The sequence below is a fragment of the Alnus glutinosa genome, chromosome 6 (assembly GCF_958979055.1).
Source record: "Alnus glutinosa chromosome 6, dhAlnGlut1.1, whole genome shotgun sequence".
Classification (NCBI taxonomy): Eukaryota; Viridiplantae; Streptophyta; class Magnoliopsida; order Fagales; family Betulaceae; genus Alnus; species Alnus glutinosa.
In genome coordinates, this window is record NC_084891.1 from 3386001 (window position 1) to 3404817 (window position 18817).

General features: G+C 35.8%; 1 protein-coding gene across 1 annotated transcript; it reads right to left on the minus strand.

Annotated features, from left to right (window-relative positions):
* Positions 1-7158: 7158 nt before the first annotated feature.
* LOC133870622 (putative UPF0481 protein At3g02645) lies at positions 7159-9341 on the minus strand. The gene is made up of 2 exons (XM_062307786.1): positions 8366-9341; positions 7159-7445 (listed from the first exon to the last, which is right to left on the minus strand). Exons 1-2 carry the CDS (start codon positions 9339-9341, stop codon positions 7159-7161), a joined length of 1263 nt encoding a protein of 420 aa, XP_062163770.1.
* Positions 9342-18817: the final 9476 nt, after the last annotated feature.

Below are 18817 nucleotides of genomic sequence, written 5' to 3' on the forward strand. Positions count from 1 at the left end.
TTTTTCTTTTTTTTTCTACAAAATGCAAGTTCCCTATGACCTACGTATCCTCATCTTTTTTTACAAAATTTCAATACAGTCCTCAATAAAAGTGTAAAACTCCAAAAAATTAATTAACTTGTAATTAACTTTACGGTTCATCTTTCAATCCCATTCTACAAGAAATAAGACTTAATTAGAGATCTCTACTTCTCAAAAAGAGAATACTACGTAGCTGGAACATAAGATAATTCTATTAATATTAATCATTACAACCAAAGCATCTACTAAGAGTCATCACATTAACTGAAATCACATTGTACATATCATTGATATAAAATATCCAAACTAAACCTTAATATATAATTGAGCATCAAATGCTAAGCGTACAACATTATGCAAAAGTACCAATTATCTCAACATCCTGCAATCAATCCTAAAGCATTAACCGGATCGACATTACTACGCCAGACGGCCGCATCAGCGTCGATGTCTATCTCAAATCCGATATCTAAAGGTAGTCCAAGTATAAAACAACACATGTTTTAAAGGTAGAAAATATACAAACGTAAGTCCACAACTTTGTGAGTAATAATACACATAATGTCTAGGTTATCATATAAATGAACTTGTTGGTTTTTATTATTTGCTATATTTTGTCGAAAAAATGGTTACTATATTGGGACACAAATTACTCGTAAGACTTTCAGAAGAATCTTGTAAGAATATTGTTCAAATAAGGAAAGAGCCGAATTAGAAGAATATTAATCAAAGAAGGAAATGGTTGAACAAGGAGAGTATCGAAGAATATTAATCAATAAAGGAAGGTGCACTGATTTTGAAAATATTCTGAAGATCTTTTTGTTCCAAAAAATCGGATTTCCCTGCCGCATGTCCGAACAGCCTCTAGCCGTGTCCAAATACAAGTTACAGAAAGTCTATGTCCCCTACATGTCCGGACAGCCCAGCAGACGTGAGTTCTAGAAAGTCTCTGTTTGCAAGATGTCCGAACACAGAAGTGAAGATTGCGGACGGAGAAGATTTTCCATGCACATGTCTGGACACTAGGGCTACCTGTTCGGACACGGTTCAGCAAAATATTCACTTACTAATATATGTCTTGATACCACCGCCTAGGAAACCATTCTTAACTTATTTTAGGGTTTCCAGAGCCTATCTAAAGGGGCTTCTAGGCAATCTTTGTTTAAGAATTCCTGTAGAGAATTCCATTGTGCTAAGAGAATGTTTATTATGCATAAACGTTTATATGCATCTCTCATAGAGTTTTTGTTTGTAATTTTGTAACTTTTCAACTGTTCAAGTCTAACTGGAGAGGAGCCCCAGTTAAGGGAGTCAATAGAAGAACTCTAAAAAAGGTATGGAAGAGAGGCAGACAAGTAGGCGTTTGTTAGAATTCAAGAGAGTGACTACTGCAAAAGGTTGTGGTGATAACCGCAATCTCATGCGAGTTTTTGCAGGGTGGATCAAAGGTCAAGACTACTGGAATAATTATTTTAATATGAAATATTTGTTATGTTGGAGAAGACAGTAATTATGTATTGATTAAGTGCCGCCTGTGGCACATATGTTATTATTTTGGATGTAATTATTATATCAGAACAAAAGGTTATTATTCTTATATATTGAGGTTATTTAGTCAGCTCTGATGTGTCATTGTTAAAGAAAAATTATATTCCGCTGCTAATTTATAACTCTGATGAGTTAGTAATATCACGTGGAAATCTAAAAATTGTTACTTACGCTTTTTGTAAAAGCAGGGCGTTACAACAAGAGCTCAATTGTCAATTCGAGGTGGATAGCAGATAAACTTTATGATAAGTTTAAAGTTCAACCAGACATGCCACTGCGAGTGATACAAGATGAAGTCAAGAGGAAATGGAATGTTGAAGTCAACAGGAGTCAAATGTATAGGGATAGGAAGAAGGCAGAAAAGAAAATATACGGTGGTCTTGGTGAACAGTATGGCAAGCTGTGGGATTACTGTGAGACTTTAAGGCGTACTAACCCGGGTAGCTGTGTAATGATGAAGGTTGAAAGACCAAACCCTAATTTGCCTGCTAAGTTTCAGAGACTCTACTTGTCCCTTGCAACCATGAAGAAATGGTTCTTGGAAAGTTGTAGGCCTGTGATAGGCCTAGACGGGTGCTTTCTAAAAAGACCTTACAAGGGAATACTATTGGCTGCGATTGGTCGAAATGCCAACAACAACATGTACCCAATTGCAATCGCCGTTGTAGAATCTGAGACAAAAGACAGTTGGACCTGGTTCCTAGAGTGCCTTGTTTCAGATTTTTGTCATCATGAGAGACACACTGCTTCTACATTTATTTCTGATCGGCAAAAGGTTAGTTATATTACTTGCATAATTTTACATATTACTTTTTGCTATTTTTTTTCTACATAGAAACTTACCCTTTTGCACATTGGATTGATGTAGGGTCTTGTGCCAAGTTTTGATGTTGTTATGCCAATGGCGGATCACCGAATATGTGTAAGGCATTTATATGCCAACTTTCGAGATAAAGGATTTCGAGGGGTGGCCTTGAAGGAATTGTTGTGGAAGGCAGCATCGTCTTATACTGAGGTCGACTTCAAATTTCAGATGGAAAAGATTAAGAAAGTCAATCCTGATGCCTTTGACTACCTAGACAAGATTGACCCTAGCGGATGGTCAAGAGCATGGTTCAGCGACTATCCTAAATGTGACCTCATTGTCAACAATATATGCGAGTGTTTTAACTCATACATCCTGAAGGCACATGACAAGCCAATTTTGACAATGCTTGAGATGATTAGGAAACAGCTCATGAGAATGTGCCAACTTAAAAGAGATGGAATCGCCAAATTGAAGGGCAAGTTGTGCCCTAGAATTGTTGAGAAGCTTGAGGCCATTGGTGAGGCTGCATCGGACTGCCTATCCCGTTTTGCTGGTTATGGCATATTTGAAGTAGAGCAGGGAAGAATGCAATATGCTGTGGATTTGAGGAGGAGGACATGCGGTTACAGAAAGTGGGAGGTGACTGGGATCCCATGTGCACATGCACATTCTGCCATAACATTTCATGGGCATAAATCAGAGGATTATGTAGATCCATGTTATAGCATTGAGATGTAAAAGAAGGCTTATGCTCCCATCATATATCCAATGCCTAGTGAGGAACAGTGGGTAAAGACCGCGCATGATGTATTGGATCCGCCTAGATCAAGATCAATGCCAGGTAGACCTCGAAAGGCCAGAGTAAGAGGTCCTGATGAGTCGAGAGTTCCTCAGAATCCTTATAGAATGAGAAAGTTCGGATTGAAGGGTAGATGTGGGCTTTACAAGCTGGTTGGACACAGCAGCAGGACCTGTCCAAGGAAGAAGGAGCAGGCATCTAATTACTGGCAGCCCTCGACAGAAGTTGATTTGCCTACTCCACCCCCAGCTAGTTTGCCCACTCCACCCCTAACAAGTGTAAGTCTCACTAACTAATATAGTTGTATAATAGTTGATGTGCTATTTTATTTGGGTATTGTATTATTTGATGTGTTATTAATGTTGGCCTTCAGAGCCAAAGCGTTGGATGTAGCAGTAGTACAAGGGGAGGTGCACGACCAGCCCCCAACAGTCGAAGGGGCAATAGTACAAGGGGAGATGCACAACCAACCCCCACAGTCGAAGGGAGGGTGCACAACCAGCCCTAAAAAAAGTAGGCAATTCATTACAAGCAAAAAATTTAGGTTAATTAATTACTTGGGGATGATACTGATTAATCACATGTCTGTTTTGGTTCTTCGAAGAGTTTAAGGACAATTACTGGTGCTACACAACAACCCACTGCCCCACCTATTGCAACAGTTGAGAGAAATTTGGTACTTATCTTACTTTAGTTTAGTCTTAAAAATGCATCCTACTGTTTATTTATCAATATCTCATATTTGAAACTTATGGCAGGAAAATCATGTTGAACTTAGAGTGCCCAACTCTAACAGGCACCCGCTAGCACCTAGACCACCTCCACCTACTACAACAGTTGAGAGAGATTTGGTACTTATCTTACTTTAAGTTTAGTTTTAAAATACATCCTATTGTTTATTTATCAATCTCTCATATTTGAAACTTATGGCAGGAAAATCCTGTTGGACTTAGAGTGCCCAGCTGGAACAGGCAACCGCCAGCACCCAAACCATGCATACCAGTTAGAAGAGTGTCTAATCGAATCAAGGCCATGGTGCGGAGTGTTCCAATTGAAAAGGCTCAACTTGTTTGGATTGACCTCACAGCTAGGACTAGTACTGATGGAGGAGGGAGAGTATTTGGATTGACCCCAAGAACCCCACAAGTTGCAGAACATGGTGCGGCAACAACATCCTCAACATCAGCGAAAGGAAAAAGGATCGTCCATACAATTGAAAAAGGATTACAGATCATGGAGTCAAAGCCGAAAAGGAAAAGACCATAATGGAAGCATTGAAGTTTCTGATATTGGACATGTTTTTGTTTTTTGGAATATTATGGCATTTTGTATATAGGAAAGGGTTGGACATGTAGTTTATGTAAGTAGTTTGAATTGCATGCTGATTTTTTTTTTGGACAGATTTCGTTGTCTTTAAAAAATTGGACACTTTTGGTTTGGCTGATGAAAATTGGACAGGTTTGGTTTATGGTGTAGTAAATGCATGGTTTCGGTATGTTTGGACAGATTTGGTAAATGCATGGTTTTGGTATGATTGGACAGATTTTGGTTTATGGTGTGGTAAATGCATGGTATTGGTGAATGCATGGTTTTGATATGCAGGTTTTGGTAAATGGGTTTGGACAGGTTTGGTTTATGGTGCGGTAATTATGCTTAACACAAAATTAGAGTGGACATGCTTGGCTACAATATCATACAACCAGACTCAAATAAGTTTAGGTTCAACACATAAAGTAACATTTAACACCACCCTAAACAACAGCACCATAAACACATACAAAAAATGGATGATGTGTTCAAAATAAAATCACCATAAACATCACCATAAACACATCACCATAAACCCTGCCCAAAACAACATCACCCTAAACCCTAAACATCATCACCCTAAATCTTCATGGTAACAACATACGATCATGTTTGGAATCGAATACACCCTTTGATTCTGATCCAACCATAAACAGATACACAATCATCAATATCCATGTACATACAATTATTATCTTATAAATCTTCTTCATTGTTTGGTAATTGATCCCCTGAATCTCGATTTCTTTACGAATGGCAGCATTTTCAATCTCCATATTTGCCCTCGACTTTGCAACTTCAACTTCAACTATAAGTCGGCATCGTTCGGCTTCCTCTATCCCCATATTCGCCTTCAACTTTGCAACTTCAGTTTCAACCATTGTATGATATCGTTTAGCTTCTTGAATCAAACTTACATGCTACTCACACAAACAACCTACCACCCTCTCTCCATGTGAACACATTTTGGGATCAACCTATTGCCAAAAACCACAAGCTCGGTTTATCTGCAAAACGATAACAAAAAATAAAATAAAATAAACAAACAGAAACAAAGGTTATTTCTGGCTTAAGTTATTTGAAAATTAATCGTCATAGGTTATTTATGCACTTTTCCATATCATTTCGAAACTCATTAATCTTCAGAAAATTATCAAAGGATAATACATGCTCCAAAAAAAACAAATGAATGGGGCCATAAATAAATAAATAAAAACGTACATTATATCTCTTAAGCCACAACTTGACCTTCATAGTACAGTAACATTTTCAACTAAAAATTTGAAACGTTACTGCCAAATAAATATCAACCCAGTCCATTTTTTTTTTTTAAAAAAAAATTTATATAAGTACAGTAAAAGGTAGAATTGAACTAAGCAGCATTGCTCTTCTTAAAAATTGCTATAGATTTTCGGTTAACAGATATGCGACATACCCAGCTTAAAATATACACTTAAAAGTCTAAACCCTAAATTACCTTGTAATCCTGGCATTTTACAAACCTTCTACCGAAATTTTTTTCGGTGTAGGAGGTTAACATACAAGCTGGACACTCGCAATAACAAATCAGCTTTACTACAGAAGTTGCCCCACTTCTTGTCGACTCCGACTTCGTCGAAGCAGTGCCTGATGGTTGCATCTTTGGGAAATGGTGTGAAACTGGTCAGAAATGTCGAAAATCGGAAGCCCACTTCGAAAACCCTAGTTCCTAGTTCTTGCAGAGAGCCGTTGGTGAAGGAGATGAGAAAAATGTGCGAAAACTGGTCCCTCTCATTTCGAAAAAGTCTAACACGCACGGGGGTATAAAGACTGGATGAGGCAGGGGTATTTTGGGGAGGGTTTCTGTCTTAAACGGTCACGCGACTTGCATGTGACCGACTTGCCATCCAAACGAACGGGCGACTGGATAGAAGGTCAATTTTGTCACACGTTAGCAACTTCGGGGGGTCATGTACCAATTTTGGTACATTGGGGGCTAAATTGCCACACCGTGGATAAATAATGGGGGTTAAGTGTAATTATCCCTGTAAATAACCACACAAATGTGTCTGTATCCTCACTTGAAATTAGTCCTGCCCCTAAAAGTATAGATTGACCATGATGATTCACTCCTACAAAAGGAGCAAATGGCATGTCATATCTATTGGTCAAATACGTTGTGTCAAACGTAATAACATCTCCAAAGAAATCATACGCTACCCCTATTCCATGAATCAGCCCAAAACACATTTCGTAACGTACATTCATCGTCCATATCTATCGCATAGTAGAAGCCACTATTCTGCTTTTGCATTCTTCTGAAGTAATTACAAAGTGCTTGAACACCTCCTTTACCAAGATGGAGTTCTCTTGCCTTGTTAATATAATTTCGGCAATCTCTCTCTCCAAATGAAAGATTCTCAAACCCCCCACTTTCAACTACTAATGAATTGAAATTCTTACACAAATATATTTATGCTCTATCATTTAGCTCAAGCCTTCTTTTCGCAACATCATTAATTTTCTTATTGCTTCTAAAAAATCTCGCTTTGCCCGGGCTTAATGAATGATTATGCGTCAACTCAACTTCACTCAAAAACCACGTTCCATCATCACATAAATTCGCACAAATCCTGGCACCACACCCTGTTCTATTAGTTGCTGGAGTTGGCTTCGAACAATCACTTGTTCTAGGTCACTCTGTACCTCCACGAGTACATATAAGCACTACATAACCTTTTATACCCTTCTTTTTTCTCGAGCTTCTATGCGCTAAACCAAAACCAGCTTGCTTAGCATACTTCTTATAATAAGAGCAAACTTCTTCTATTGAACTAAATGTCATTGATGCCTTCGGTTCTTCAACTTTCTCATCATCCTTTAACACCACAGGTAGTACCACATTTTCTTCCTCATCATTCAACTCTTCATCTGAAATAAACGTCATTAAATCCTTCGATTCTTCAAATTTTTCACCCATATCTATCCAAAAAAGAATACAAAATGTGTTTATAAAAAAGCCTAGAATAATAATAAAGAAATAAATAAATAAAAAGGCAGCCATCTTAGTGGGTCAAAACAAAACTATAACTCAAACAAAAGTGAAAAAACTAACCATTTTGACAGTCATCTTGATGGGTTAAAGCATCGGAAAATTCACCATCGTTATTCAATCGTGAACTTGAAGAGTCCATTTAGGAAAGTGCTATATTAAAAAGTAATACAATTTAATTAAATGGAAAAATGTAAAAATTTGTTAATAATTGATGCCAATAACAATAAAATTCCATTACACATTAGAGAATTGTAGAAAGAGTAAGACTAGACATGAATATATAACACAAGAATAGTGAGAGCGAGGCTCTCTTAGTCTTGCTTAAAGATGAAGGATTCTAATTTAGACAATTATAGCCAAATTTCCAATTAGAAACATATAGTCAGACCTCCGTCTAGGTGGCACCGGTGTCGGTGCGTGTCCTTCACGCGCCGCCGTCCGGCATCTTGGCCCCTTTCCTCCACTGCCGACAGATTGATTTTGGGTGGTTTTTGCTTAAGTGTTCTTGTGTTTTTTTCTCTTGTTTCTCGAGTCACAATTTGCTTGTGTTTGGTTCAAATTTTATGAGAATATTTGCTGGCTAATTGCTAGATCAGGTCTCTTTTCTTTAGAGAGTGAGCGTTAATGTAAGAGAGGCTCAAATGTCATTCTTATAAAATTTGTATTTCTGCTTAGGCAACTGTTTTACTAAGCCAGATCCTTCTGGTTTAGAGAATGGGGGTCTTGTCCTTTATTTTCAAGTTGTAAGCCTTGAGCTTTTGCCCAATCAATGATAGAATATATATAGTTTCTGTTAAAATATATATATATATATATATATAACTCCCCGAATAATAAGTATTTGCACCTTCAATGGCCTTGTCCAGAATGGGAACTTTCGTTACCCTCACAGACTTGGTCATGCCATTCCAAAGCGTTGCCACTTCTTCATCGCTTTTGAGGCGGTTCAAGATGATCCCTGCCTCTCGAAGAATCCTCACATCCTCCTCACTATCAATTATTCCATTCATCAATTCTGTGTAACGTGTAAAAACCATCACCTCCGGCGCAATGCATGCCTCATAGGCCACCAGGTTCCTTAGCACAACTTCTGAGTTATCATCCAAATGAATAACAGGAAGGTAAAATTTACCGCAACACTTGTCGAAATTTATGGATTCCAATCCACCCTTTGCTGGGCGAAATTTGACACCAACTTTATGAAGCTGTTGCACGCTTGGGATTGCAATCTCTTCGACCAAAGGTCTCAATTCTTCTTTAGTCTTCTGAGATGCACTTTCCACCTCTTCGGCCACGCCCTCTGCCGATGATATGAGATTGTTTATATCACCCTTGTTTCCAAGATGCAAAACATACGAGAGGACTGTAAATGGTAGTGTAACCAGAAACTTGATTACTTTTGACTTGCAAATTTTACTGAGAAGGCGGAGCACGGCCAAGTTAATATAAATTAGTGCCGCCAGAAATGATTTCAAGGCCTTTCTAAACCAGCCAATCTCTTCGTCCGCTTTTGGCTCCTCCTGCTCACAATCAGGTACAAGTTGTAGCTTTGGTGCAACCATGTGGTAGAGAAGTTCTAGCAAATGGGCTCTCTCGAAACATTCTTCTCTAAAATGTTGGTAATTAATGTACTTGATGGGTGATAGATCTTTGCAGAAACCCATCAGCATTGTGGCTAATGCTTGGTCATGATTTTCATGAAGCAGATAAAAACTGTGGATATCTCTGAGCAAAAAGAGAGGGATTTGGTTTTCCAGCATGATAATATCCCTGAGGATCGCGTGGTGTTCCGTTTTCCTCGTATAGTCGATCAGATGTGCCATCTTAGAAGAGAATCGCATAAGAGAACCTTCCGTTTTGGCAGAGTACGTTTGGAGATACTCCAACAAGAAGGAAGTATCGATGGCAAATATCCATGCGAGTGTTTCCCGGTCGAACTCCAAGAAGCGGTGGTAGCACGCACGGAGAGTGGTATCACTTTCCGCAATATGATTGACCAAATGGCAAAATTTGATTGGTTGGATGTTCTTTTGCACTCTCTTAGCGGAAGTGGCTTGTAGTGCTCCATCTCGAAGAGTTCAAGCCGCTGGTGATGGTATGGGCCAAGGGCTATTAGCTGTGGAATGTATGCTTCTGGATTGAAAGAGATTAGGGTTTTGGGTACGCTGAAGATGCTAACGAGAACACTTTCTTCATCGCTTTCTTCTAGGCCTTCTTCTATGGCTCGACTTATCTGTATGACCCATTCTTGTTCATAACTAAGTTTTGGTGGTTCCATGGCTTTTAAATCAAAAGACATATAGTCTCACGGTTTAGGGAGAGGGAGAGAGAGAAATGTGTTTGGAAGGGAGAGACAGAGAGAGCAGTGTGTAATAGACAAGTGCTTCAAGCCTTCTCTAGTACTGATCATGACTAGTACATATATATGTTGAGGCACTCTTCTATTGTACCAAGAATTCGAAGATAAGAGGAGGGAACTTCGCACTTAATACGAGGAAATTACTTGCTACCCTCTCGAGCATTAAGGACTGATGAACAATAAAAGTCAAGACATGTGGGAGACTCATTTACCATAAATATTTTTCCTCGTCATAATGTGCTTTTTGTCTGTTTTTGGATGGAAAAACGTTTCCATAAATTAGATTCCAATCTTGCTCTTGAACATTAATACAGAAGGAGAAGACCGATGTACAGTAACAATTTATACAATTTGAACACACCTTAAAGTTTTCTAAGTTTAAAGTTTTCTAAGTTTCAAGAGAATGAAAATGTGAGTCATGTATCACGCGAGCCGACTAACGTGTAGTATCACGTCAACAAAATAAAATTAAGATAATTATGTGTGGTATATAACACTACTTCTCGTATTAATAGATTTATAATTTTTTTAAAAAAAATTAAAAGCGTTTAGTAAAATTAAAATTTAAACTTTAAAAATCATGCATTTTTAAAAACGCACCATTTACCTGTTAAATGAAAACACGTAATCTTTGAAAACGTGTAATCTTTAGATAACGTGTAATCCTTAGATTACGCGTTCAATTACAATTTTTAAAAAATACTCCCAAATAATTTATATACATTGGTTGTTGTCTTGGCATGTACCAGCCACCTTTGATGTACCGGCCACCTTTGATAACAAGTACCTGACATTTGATTCCTGGCAGTTGCATCTACCACAATTGCAGTGTCTGGAAATGTATAGTTACTGGCATATGTGATATATGCCACAATATCTTGGCACAAGAATTATTGCCAGTAATGAACCAACAAGCGCCAGGAAATAATTCCTGGCGCATTGTTGCACCCTCTGGCGCATGGGCATGCGCCAGTGGGTGTCTATGCACCAGTGTGTCTTTGCACTGGTGCATGCCCTTGCACTCCCTGGCGCATGCCCATGCGCTAGTGAGTTTCAAATTCATGTGCATGAAATTTATAATTTTTATTTAATTAGTATTAATTTGTATTAATCTTGTAGAACAGGAATTTTTAAAAACTCTAAAATCAGTTTCTAAAGCACCAAAATCCTTATAAACAAAAAATTAAACATCATACACAAATCCTAATAAACTACTTACTTAAACATATTATAATAAACAAATTCATAAACAAGAAAGTACTCATTGCATGTCATTCAAAAAAGTCTTCATTTAATATCTTTGTCATTCACTGCTGAACAATATCCCCCAAAATAATTAACATATTACAAAAATCCTGATAAACATATTACATCATACAATATCCCTTGTCATGCAGTCTTCCAAAACTATCCTGAAAAATCAAAAAATCAGTAAGATCATTCTGCTGTAAATGAACAATTTCTGTCAGCGACAGCACAATCTCACAATGTTCATTCAACAACCTGTACAATAGTTCAATCAGCAGCGGTGGTGATCCTCTCAAATTGTAAATTCCAACAACTCCTGTAGGGCTGCCACCTAACATTGCATGTGAAGTAGCATCATCTATCAAAAGCAATTGGAGAAGTTGAAGATATATTATATTTGCAACTTATGCACATTTTTCTACATTAAATGGGAGTCAATGATAACAAGCTCACAATCAAACCTGAGCAAGAAAGACAAGAATAGAGTTTAAGGGGGCAATAGCATGAGTCATTAGTGGTTTTGTTTCCTTCTTTATTTCTTTGATAAATGAGATAACAGACTGTTATTTAGAAAGCAAAATAGGTATAAGCTTTAGAGCGATACAAATATTTCCTGCAATTCAAATACTTATCAGGACTATATTGCTGTTTACATCTACTGACTGTGTGAATATGCTATGCTCTATTACAATTATGGTTTATGGATATGTATGGCACTACTCTCTTCTATCAAGTATGGTATAATGTAGAAACAGAAGCAAAAGACAAGCATGGCAGTGAAATCAGATTTCTTTGCTAGCTCTTGAAGAAACATTACTATTTCTCTAAGAATATATGCAGCATATATATATATATTCACGGCCCAGATACAAGCTAATACTTTGATTTACTGCTTAATTGTCTTAAGGTGCAACAAGTAATTTGAACAGTATCCTAAAGGCTTAGTTAGTTTGTCTCATATGGATTTATTTTCCTCCAAAATTTGCAACTAAACATTATGTTTCATGCATATCATGCTACTATTTTCCCAAAGCTAGCCTACAAAACAAGAAAGGGAACTCACAAGGCTTCACATTAATTTTAACAACTGATATATGTATAGAAAATCAGAGCACAATGGAGAAGGAAATTAACCCATTAAAACTTAGCACTTTCTAGACAGCAAGTAAACAACAAATTTGCAACTACTTGAGGAAAAATGACTTACATGGTATAGATGGATCAAGAAAAGGCACAGGGTGGATTCCATTTCCATGAGCCATAAATGGGGGTACAATAGGAGCATGTCGATGAGAAGAAATCTCCAAATCCTAAAACAACAAAAATTTATCTTCTTTTTTTAATGAAACAAGTTTAATTTCATTCCAAAGGAAAGCAGGAAAAGATCCTGAACAAAGAGCAAGCAGATAGAGTAGCTTCCAACTAACAAAACGTAGAACCCAAGCATCTTGAAAATGCAACAAAAAGGGCAAATATTTTGTTTTTTTTATAACCAATACATGCACCACTAACTACTCTGAATCAAGGATTCATGTGGGGAAAATCCTGCTGAGTGCACAGATTCTTCTTAGCCTCTGAATCTTCAACCTTCAAGAAGAAACTAGAGTCAATGTAATGAATGTAATTCCTAGTATAAAATATATGAGTCTCCATTTCCTACCACAGACTTCTCAGCATCTTTCATAAATAGAATGAAAGGTGAGCTTCTACTTTCTCTAGTTACAACTTGGGAAAAATATATTATTAAGTCATCAAGCAGATGATGAAAAACAGCACAAAACAAGGTGATAAAAAACTACCTCAAACAAAGTGTTAATAAGTAAAAAAAAAAAGAAAAATCAAAGCAAACACCCGTATATATACAGAGCAAACACTCAATCTATGTAAACCCAAAACAAACTATACAACGAAATCATGTCCAAATGCCAAGCAACAGGGACTATAACCCCTTTTGTTCTAATGTTTATAAAACATGTGAATCTTCTATGTATAACGAAAAATTAATCAAAACAAACGAACCCAATCCAAACGAAAATATAGGGGTTTTCACAAATGAGCTAGCCTCCAATAATTATTACACCTAATTGAACTAAAATCCACTACATTCACTAAACAAATTCAACCGTATTCACTAAACGAAAATATAGGGGTTTTCATAAGTTGAAATCTACCGTATTCACTAAAAGAAAAAAACAAGAATCCATGCACAGAAATTGAAGCTAAAGAAACACACCTAATGATTAGAGGGAGCCGAGCTGGTGGGCTGGCGGCGATCAACGATGGTGGAGCGGATTTCAGGAGGAGATTTGTGAGAGAGCAGTAGAGAAATTTTTTTGTGAGAGACAGATATATACATTTATAGAAGAAAACTCATATATACTTGATCGAGAGAGAGAGAGAGAGAGAGAGAGAGAGAGAGAGAGAGAGAGAGAGAGAGAGATCGAGGTCTTGCACGTTCGCGCGTGTTTATCCCCAAAAAAAAAAAAAAACCAAACTTGATAAGGAAGCAATTGTTTTTCAGCGTCCCGCGCAATTTTCCCCCCTTGGGGAAAAATTATTTCCTGGCACATACTCATATGCCAGGAAAGAGACTACCACTATATTCTGGCAATTCTTATTTCATTAATGGCATAAGAATTTATGCCAGGATTTTTAATAAAATTTACTGGCATATTTTAAATATGCCAGCAACCTTTTGCAAAGCTGGCGTTTTTTATAAACACTAGCATTTAAAATGCCATTAATGAATTTTTTTTTTTGTAGTCAGCTACGATCAGCCACACGAAGTTAATTAGAATGATGATTAATTTGAAAATTTGAAGAGTAGGTCAAGCTCTTATTAAAACCCTGTTTTGACTAAAATTCCTCACCGTTTACTTCAAAGGTAGGTTCACAGACAATCACACCAAGCTCTTATTAAAACCCTGTTCGTTCTAACTTCACACTATCTACGTGATAATCCTTAATTACGTGATAATCGTTATAAATTGACGTATAGTAAAAATATTAAAAAAAATACTTGGAACACAAAATAATCAAAATTATTTTCACTTTTAATTTTATATCACTTGACAACTAAAAAGTTAAAAACATTCTCCGAAAAAGTTTAAGTCGTGTTTGGCAAGTGGTTTGCCATGCCAGAATAATGTTTTTCTACTATTCATGTATTTTTTTTCTCACTTTTTTACATTTTTCAATAACAATTAACATTAAAACATTCACACCTTTTTTACTTTTTATATCACATCAATAATTTTTTTTATTATTATTCAAATGAAAAATTCACTAAAATATAAAACTTTTTTACTTTTCTATACAAAATCTTTTACTTTATATCACATCTACTACTTTTTACTAACTTTAAAAAAATAATAACTCACTATTCTGACATGGCAAGCTACTTGCTAAACACGGACTTAGCAAATCAACAAAAAACATTTATTAATGGCCATGGATTTTATCCCTTCAATTATTGTGTAAAGGAAGGACTTCAATGTTCAGGGCGGGAACCACGGGAAGACAAGAAAATTGCCTGAAATTATGGTTCATTGCTTTCCACTCAAGTCAAAAAGATCACCAAAAAGGATGAGCTTGTTTGGCAACCTGTTTTGAAAACAGGTATTCTGTTTCCGAAATAGAAAACGTGTTTAAACCAGTTTCTAATCCGTTTGGTGTGTTGTTTTTAAAACAAAAACCATGAAAACAAAAACAAGGAGAAACACGAAAAGAGGAAACAGTTTCAACCTGTTTTCAAAAGCATTTACACCTGTTTTTAATCAAAAGCGTTCAAAACACGCTGAAACAAAGTGGAAAACCATTTTCTTTTTAAGTGCACAGTAGTCCCGTAGTCTTTAAGATCGGGCATTCGATTCTTACCAGCTCCACTTCCCTTTTCTTTCTACCCATCACTATTCTCCATCTTCGTTGCACAGCAAGGCCGAGAGAGAGAGCTCCCCTTTCCCCCTTTTTCCCATATTTGAATAGAAAAAAAAAAAAAAAGAAGAAAAAAGCAAAAAGAAAAAAAAAAGGCCGAGAGAGAGAGCACCAGACCTTGAGAGTGGGTGACGCTGCGACGCACGGTGGTGCAGAGCTGGTGCGTTTCAACTATGAGGTTCAAAGGTGAGCTCACGACTGGGAGAGACCAAAGCTAGTTGAGATTCCGTTTTCTTTCTTCTCTATGATTTTGGTATACCCAATTGATTTATAGTTAGTAAAGTTGTTTTGGGGTTTTATTGTGATTTGGCCAATTGGGTTGAGGTGGATTTTGGTTCCTCCTCAAGGGATGGCTGTTGGTTTCCTTTTGAATATATTTGTTATTGTTATGGGTTCTATTATTTATGATGAGCTATTTTCGTTAATCTTTTGACTGTTTTTTCTTTGAAATGTTGCAATCCATAGAAACCATGATCTTTTTCTTTCTCTTTTTATGGTACGAGATAGTTGATGAGTGAATGTAAAATTCGTAATCTGCAGTTACAAGTTTTCAACTTTACATCTAGTAATCTTATTGGTGCTATAAGGTGATTTGGGACGTGGTTTTGTACATTTCATTTGATGGGCTTCTTTTATTTCTTTGTTCTTGTGTCTTTGTTGCGCCATTGGCAGCAAGCAGGAGCTAGATCTAGTTAAATGAAGAAGCTTTTGGAGAGAGTAGGTATATCCCAAAATTGCGGTGCGGTTGGGAGTGGATACTTGGAAAGGGAAGTCGTTGATGGCAAGTTTGTGTAGATTGGGTCTAGGGTCTTCAGTGTATCATATCTGGAGAAATCTGGAGAAATCGTATGCAATGCGGTTAAAAGTGGCAGTTACGTACCCAAAACTGAGGAGCAAATATTGAGCAGTTTTTTTTTTTTTTTTGGAAGATTTGCGCTAGAATCTTGGGGAAAGGAAGATTTAAGAGAACTATAGAGAATATGGTGTTGTGCCGTAACTGAAGTATTAAGGAGGAGATTCTTTAATTATTAATTGTTAGTAGGCCTAAGCTTGGAATTGAGTTTGAAAGTTGCTTTGTTAGTTTTGTTTTTCTGCATAATTACTATAGCTGGATAGTTTCTGCAGATGAGGTTGTAATTGCTTTTTGGTTTTTGATGGTTGGGTAGGGGGGTTTGTTTTGGTTGGGGCCTGGTTGCCTTGTTTTACAGCTTTTAGCTGATTGTGTGTATGTGGTTTAGTTGTTAATGAAAAGATAACCTTGTTCATAAAAATAAAAAAAAATCAAAAAAAAAAATCAAAATGGAATTTTAGTGCAAATATTAGATTGTTTAGGCAATAATTCTGTTAGAGCTTCTTTTCTTGCTAAGTACTAGAGTTTCTATGAGGGTTTCATCCAATATTATTAGAAGAGAATTGGAGGTCAAATTTGTAGAGGGTTAGAAGGGGGTTGTTCTGTCTTCTGATTCACTAGTTGGGTTATCTAGGACAACGATATATGAGTACCTAAGAAGGTTATATAAGAGAAATATATACAAATTTGAATAAGAGAAGAAGAAAGCAGCAACAAGGGAAAAAAAAAAAAAATGCAACAGTTTGGACGACAATGTATGGTTATTAAGCTTAGTAAAATGGTGCTTGGTTTTCATGGATGAATCGGCCTTACTCTAGTTTTCATTGTTCAATCATTGCCAGTTTTTTCATGTTATGTGGTATTTTTTGTTTCAAATTTTGGGCTCCATCTTATTCTGAGATCAACAGGATGAATTTTGCAGCATCTTTATGCATTTCCTGGCATCACAATCCTTATTGACAATGACCTTGGTGTCTCTGTGCAAAACCACTATATGGAATTTCAAACTGCTACGGGCATGGCTTAGTGCCTTACCATCTTTTCTACTGAGCTAAAAGAAAGAGAGAGAATATTTGGATTGTGAATCAAGACCTTGTTGGATTGATCTTTCTTCTCTGTTGTGTTTTTCATAGCCAAAAATCTCAAATTTGGTTGTATTTCATCACATATATAGACCATGTATATCAGGCTGGAATGTTCTTCTTCGTATACTGAAGGTAGTGAATGTAGGGATTGATTTGTTCAAATTGGAATTATCACTTTGATTACCCCAATTTCTTTTTTTCTTTTTTTCTTTTTTAAAAAAAAAGTAACAAAAAATAAAGAAGCCTAAAAAAAACAAAAAATTGAAAGAAAAAAATGTTGAAATGCCAAACAATTTTTTTTTTTTTTCATAAGTGAAAATTGTTTTGAAAACAATTGTCCAAACGCCTTAGATATTATTTTCTATTTTCAAAAACTATTTTCGAAAACAGTTTGACAAACATTTTTTTAACAAGAAAACAACTGAAAACGGTTTTTTGTTTTTGTTTTCAAAAACAAAAACAGAAACCGATTTACCAAACGAGATCATAACCTCTTGGGCAACAAGCTCAAATCTGTCTGACAAGCTCAAATCTGTCTGACAAGCTTTTGGGACCCCCATTTACTAATTTCTGAATTACACCGAACACACTTTTGGTGACCGAAATCCGCCCCCCCCCCCCCCCCCCCCTTACCTTTACATACGATCTTTCTTTTTTTTTTCATTAATAATTTCTATACATATGGGTTTCTTTTAAATTGGGTTATTAAACTGATTTTTTTTTTTTCTAGTTTAGTTCATTAAATTCACGTGCCCTAAATATATATAATTCTCACATATATTCTTAAAATACATATAAAAATCATATATTTTGTTAAAAATATAGGTAAGAATTAAAAAAAGTATGTAAAATTTACATATTTTTTAAACACCTATTAATTTAATAGATTGAGTTTGAGAAAATTTCTTCAATACAATTTTTTTTTTTTTTTTTTTTAAAAAAAAAAAAAAAGCTTTTTTCAACTTGTATTTGGTTTTAAATAAATTTTGATTTAAAATAATGCCATTTGTAAAACATATTTTTCAAATGGTATTCAGTCTATTGACCAATATTGCATAATAGGGTGACTTCTAGATAAATGTAAACACTGTAGAATAGCATGCGGTTGTTACTCGTAATGATTATAATAAACAATTGAAAACAGCTCTTGAGCTTAGTCTTGACTTAGAGCCGATTTTGATTGTGTTGAAAATTAAATATAAAATTTTTGTATATATAAAAAAGTCTGAAATAGCTAGCTTTTTTTCAGAAAAAAGTTTATTTTTCAGCTTACTTTTTTAGAGCAACAAAAAAATAAAAATTTAAGTCTTTTTACCAAACGAAGCATTTTTTTTTCTTTTTTTTACTTATCACAACTTTTTATGTGTTAAACGTACTTTTTAAATTTATTAACGCAATTCAAATTAACTCTTAATTTTCTTGATATTTGCTTACTAGCATTGATCTCTTTACATGAGCTTTTCTCAAGGTCTAAAGTAAGAGCCTAATTGAGTTTGTGTTGGAAATATAGATTTGTCTACAGCATAAATGGTTTTTTAGAAAAAACTTTATTTTCAAGCTTTCTCAAGGTCTAAAGTAAGAGCCGATTTTTATTTTCTCATGAGATATATGATTTTTGTTGAGTCCTGTTATTTGAATATGGAGTCATTGATATGATAACGTTTTTGTTGACAAAATATAGCCAATAAATAAAAACCAACAGTTTGAAAGGCTAACGATAATCAACGAGAAGCTTTTTTGATGTTTTAGCTCAACAATCATATGAAACCTCTCCGGAAAACTCAACAAACTATCTCTATGCATCCTATCAAAGTCGAACGATAT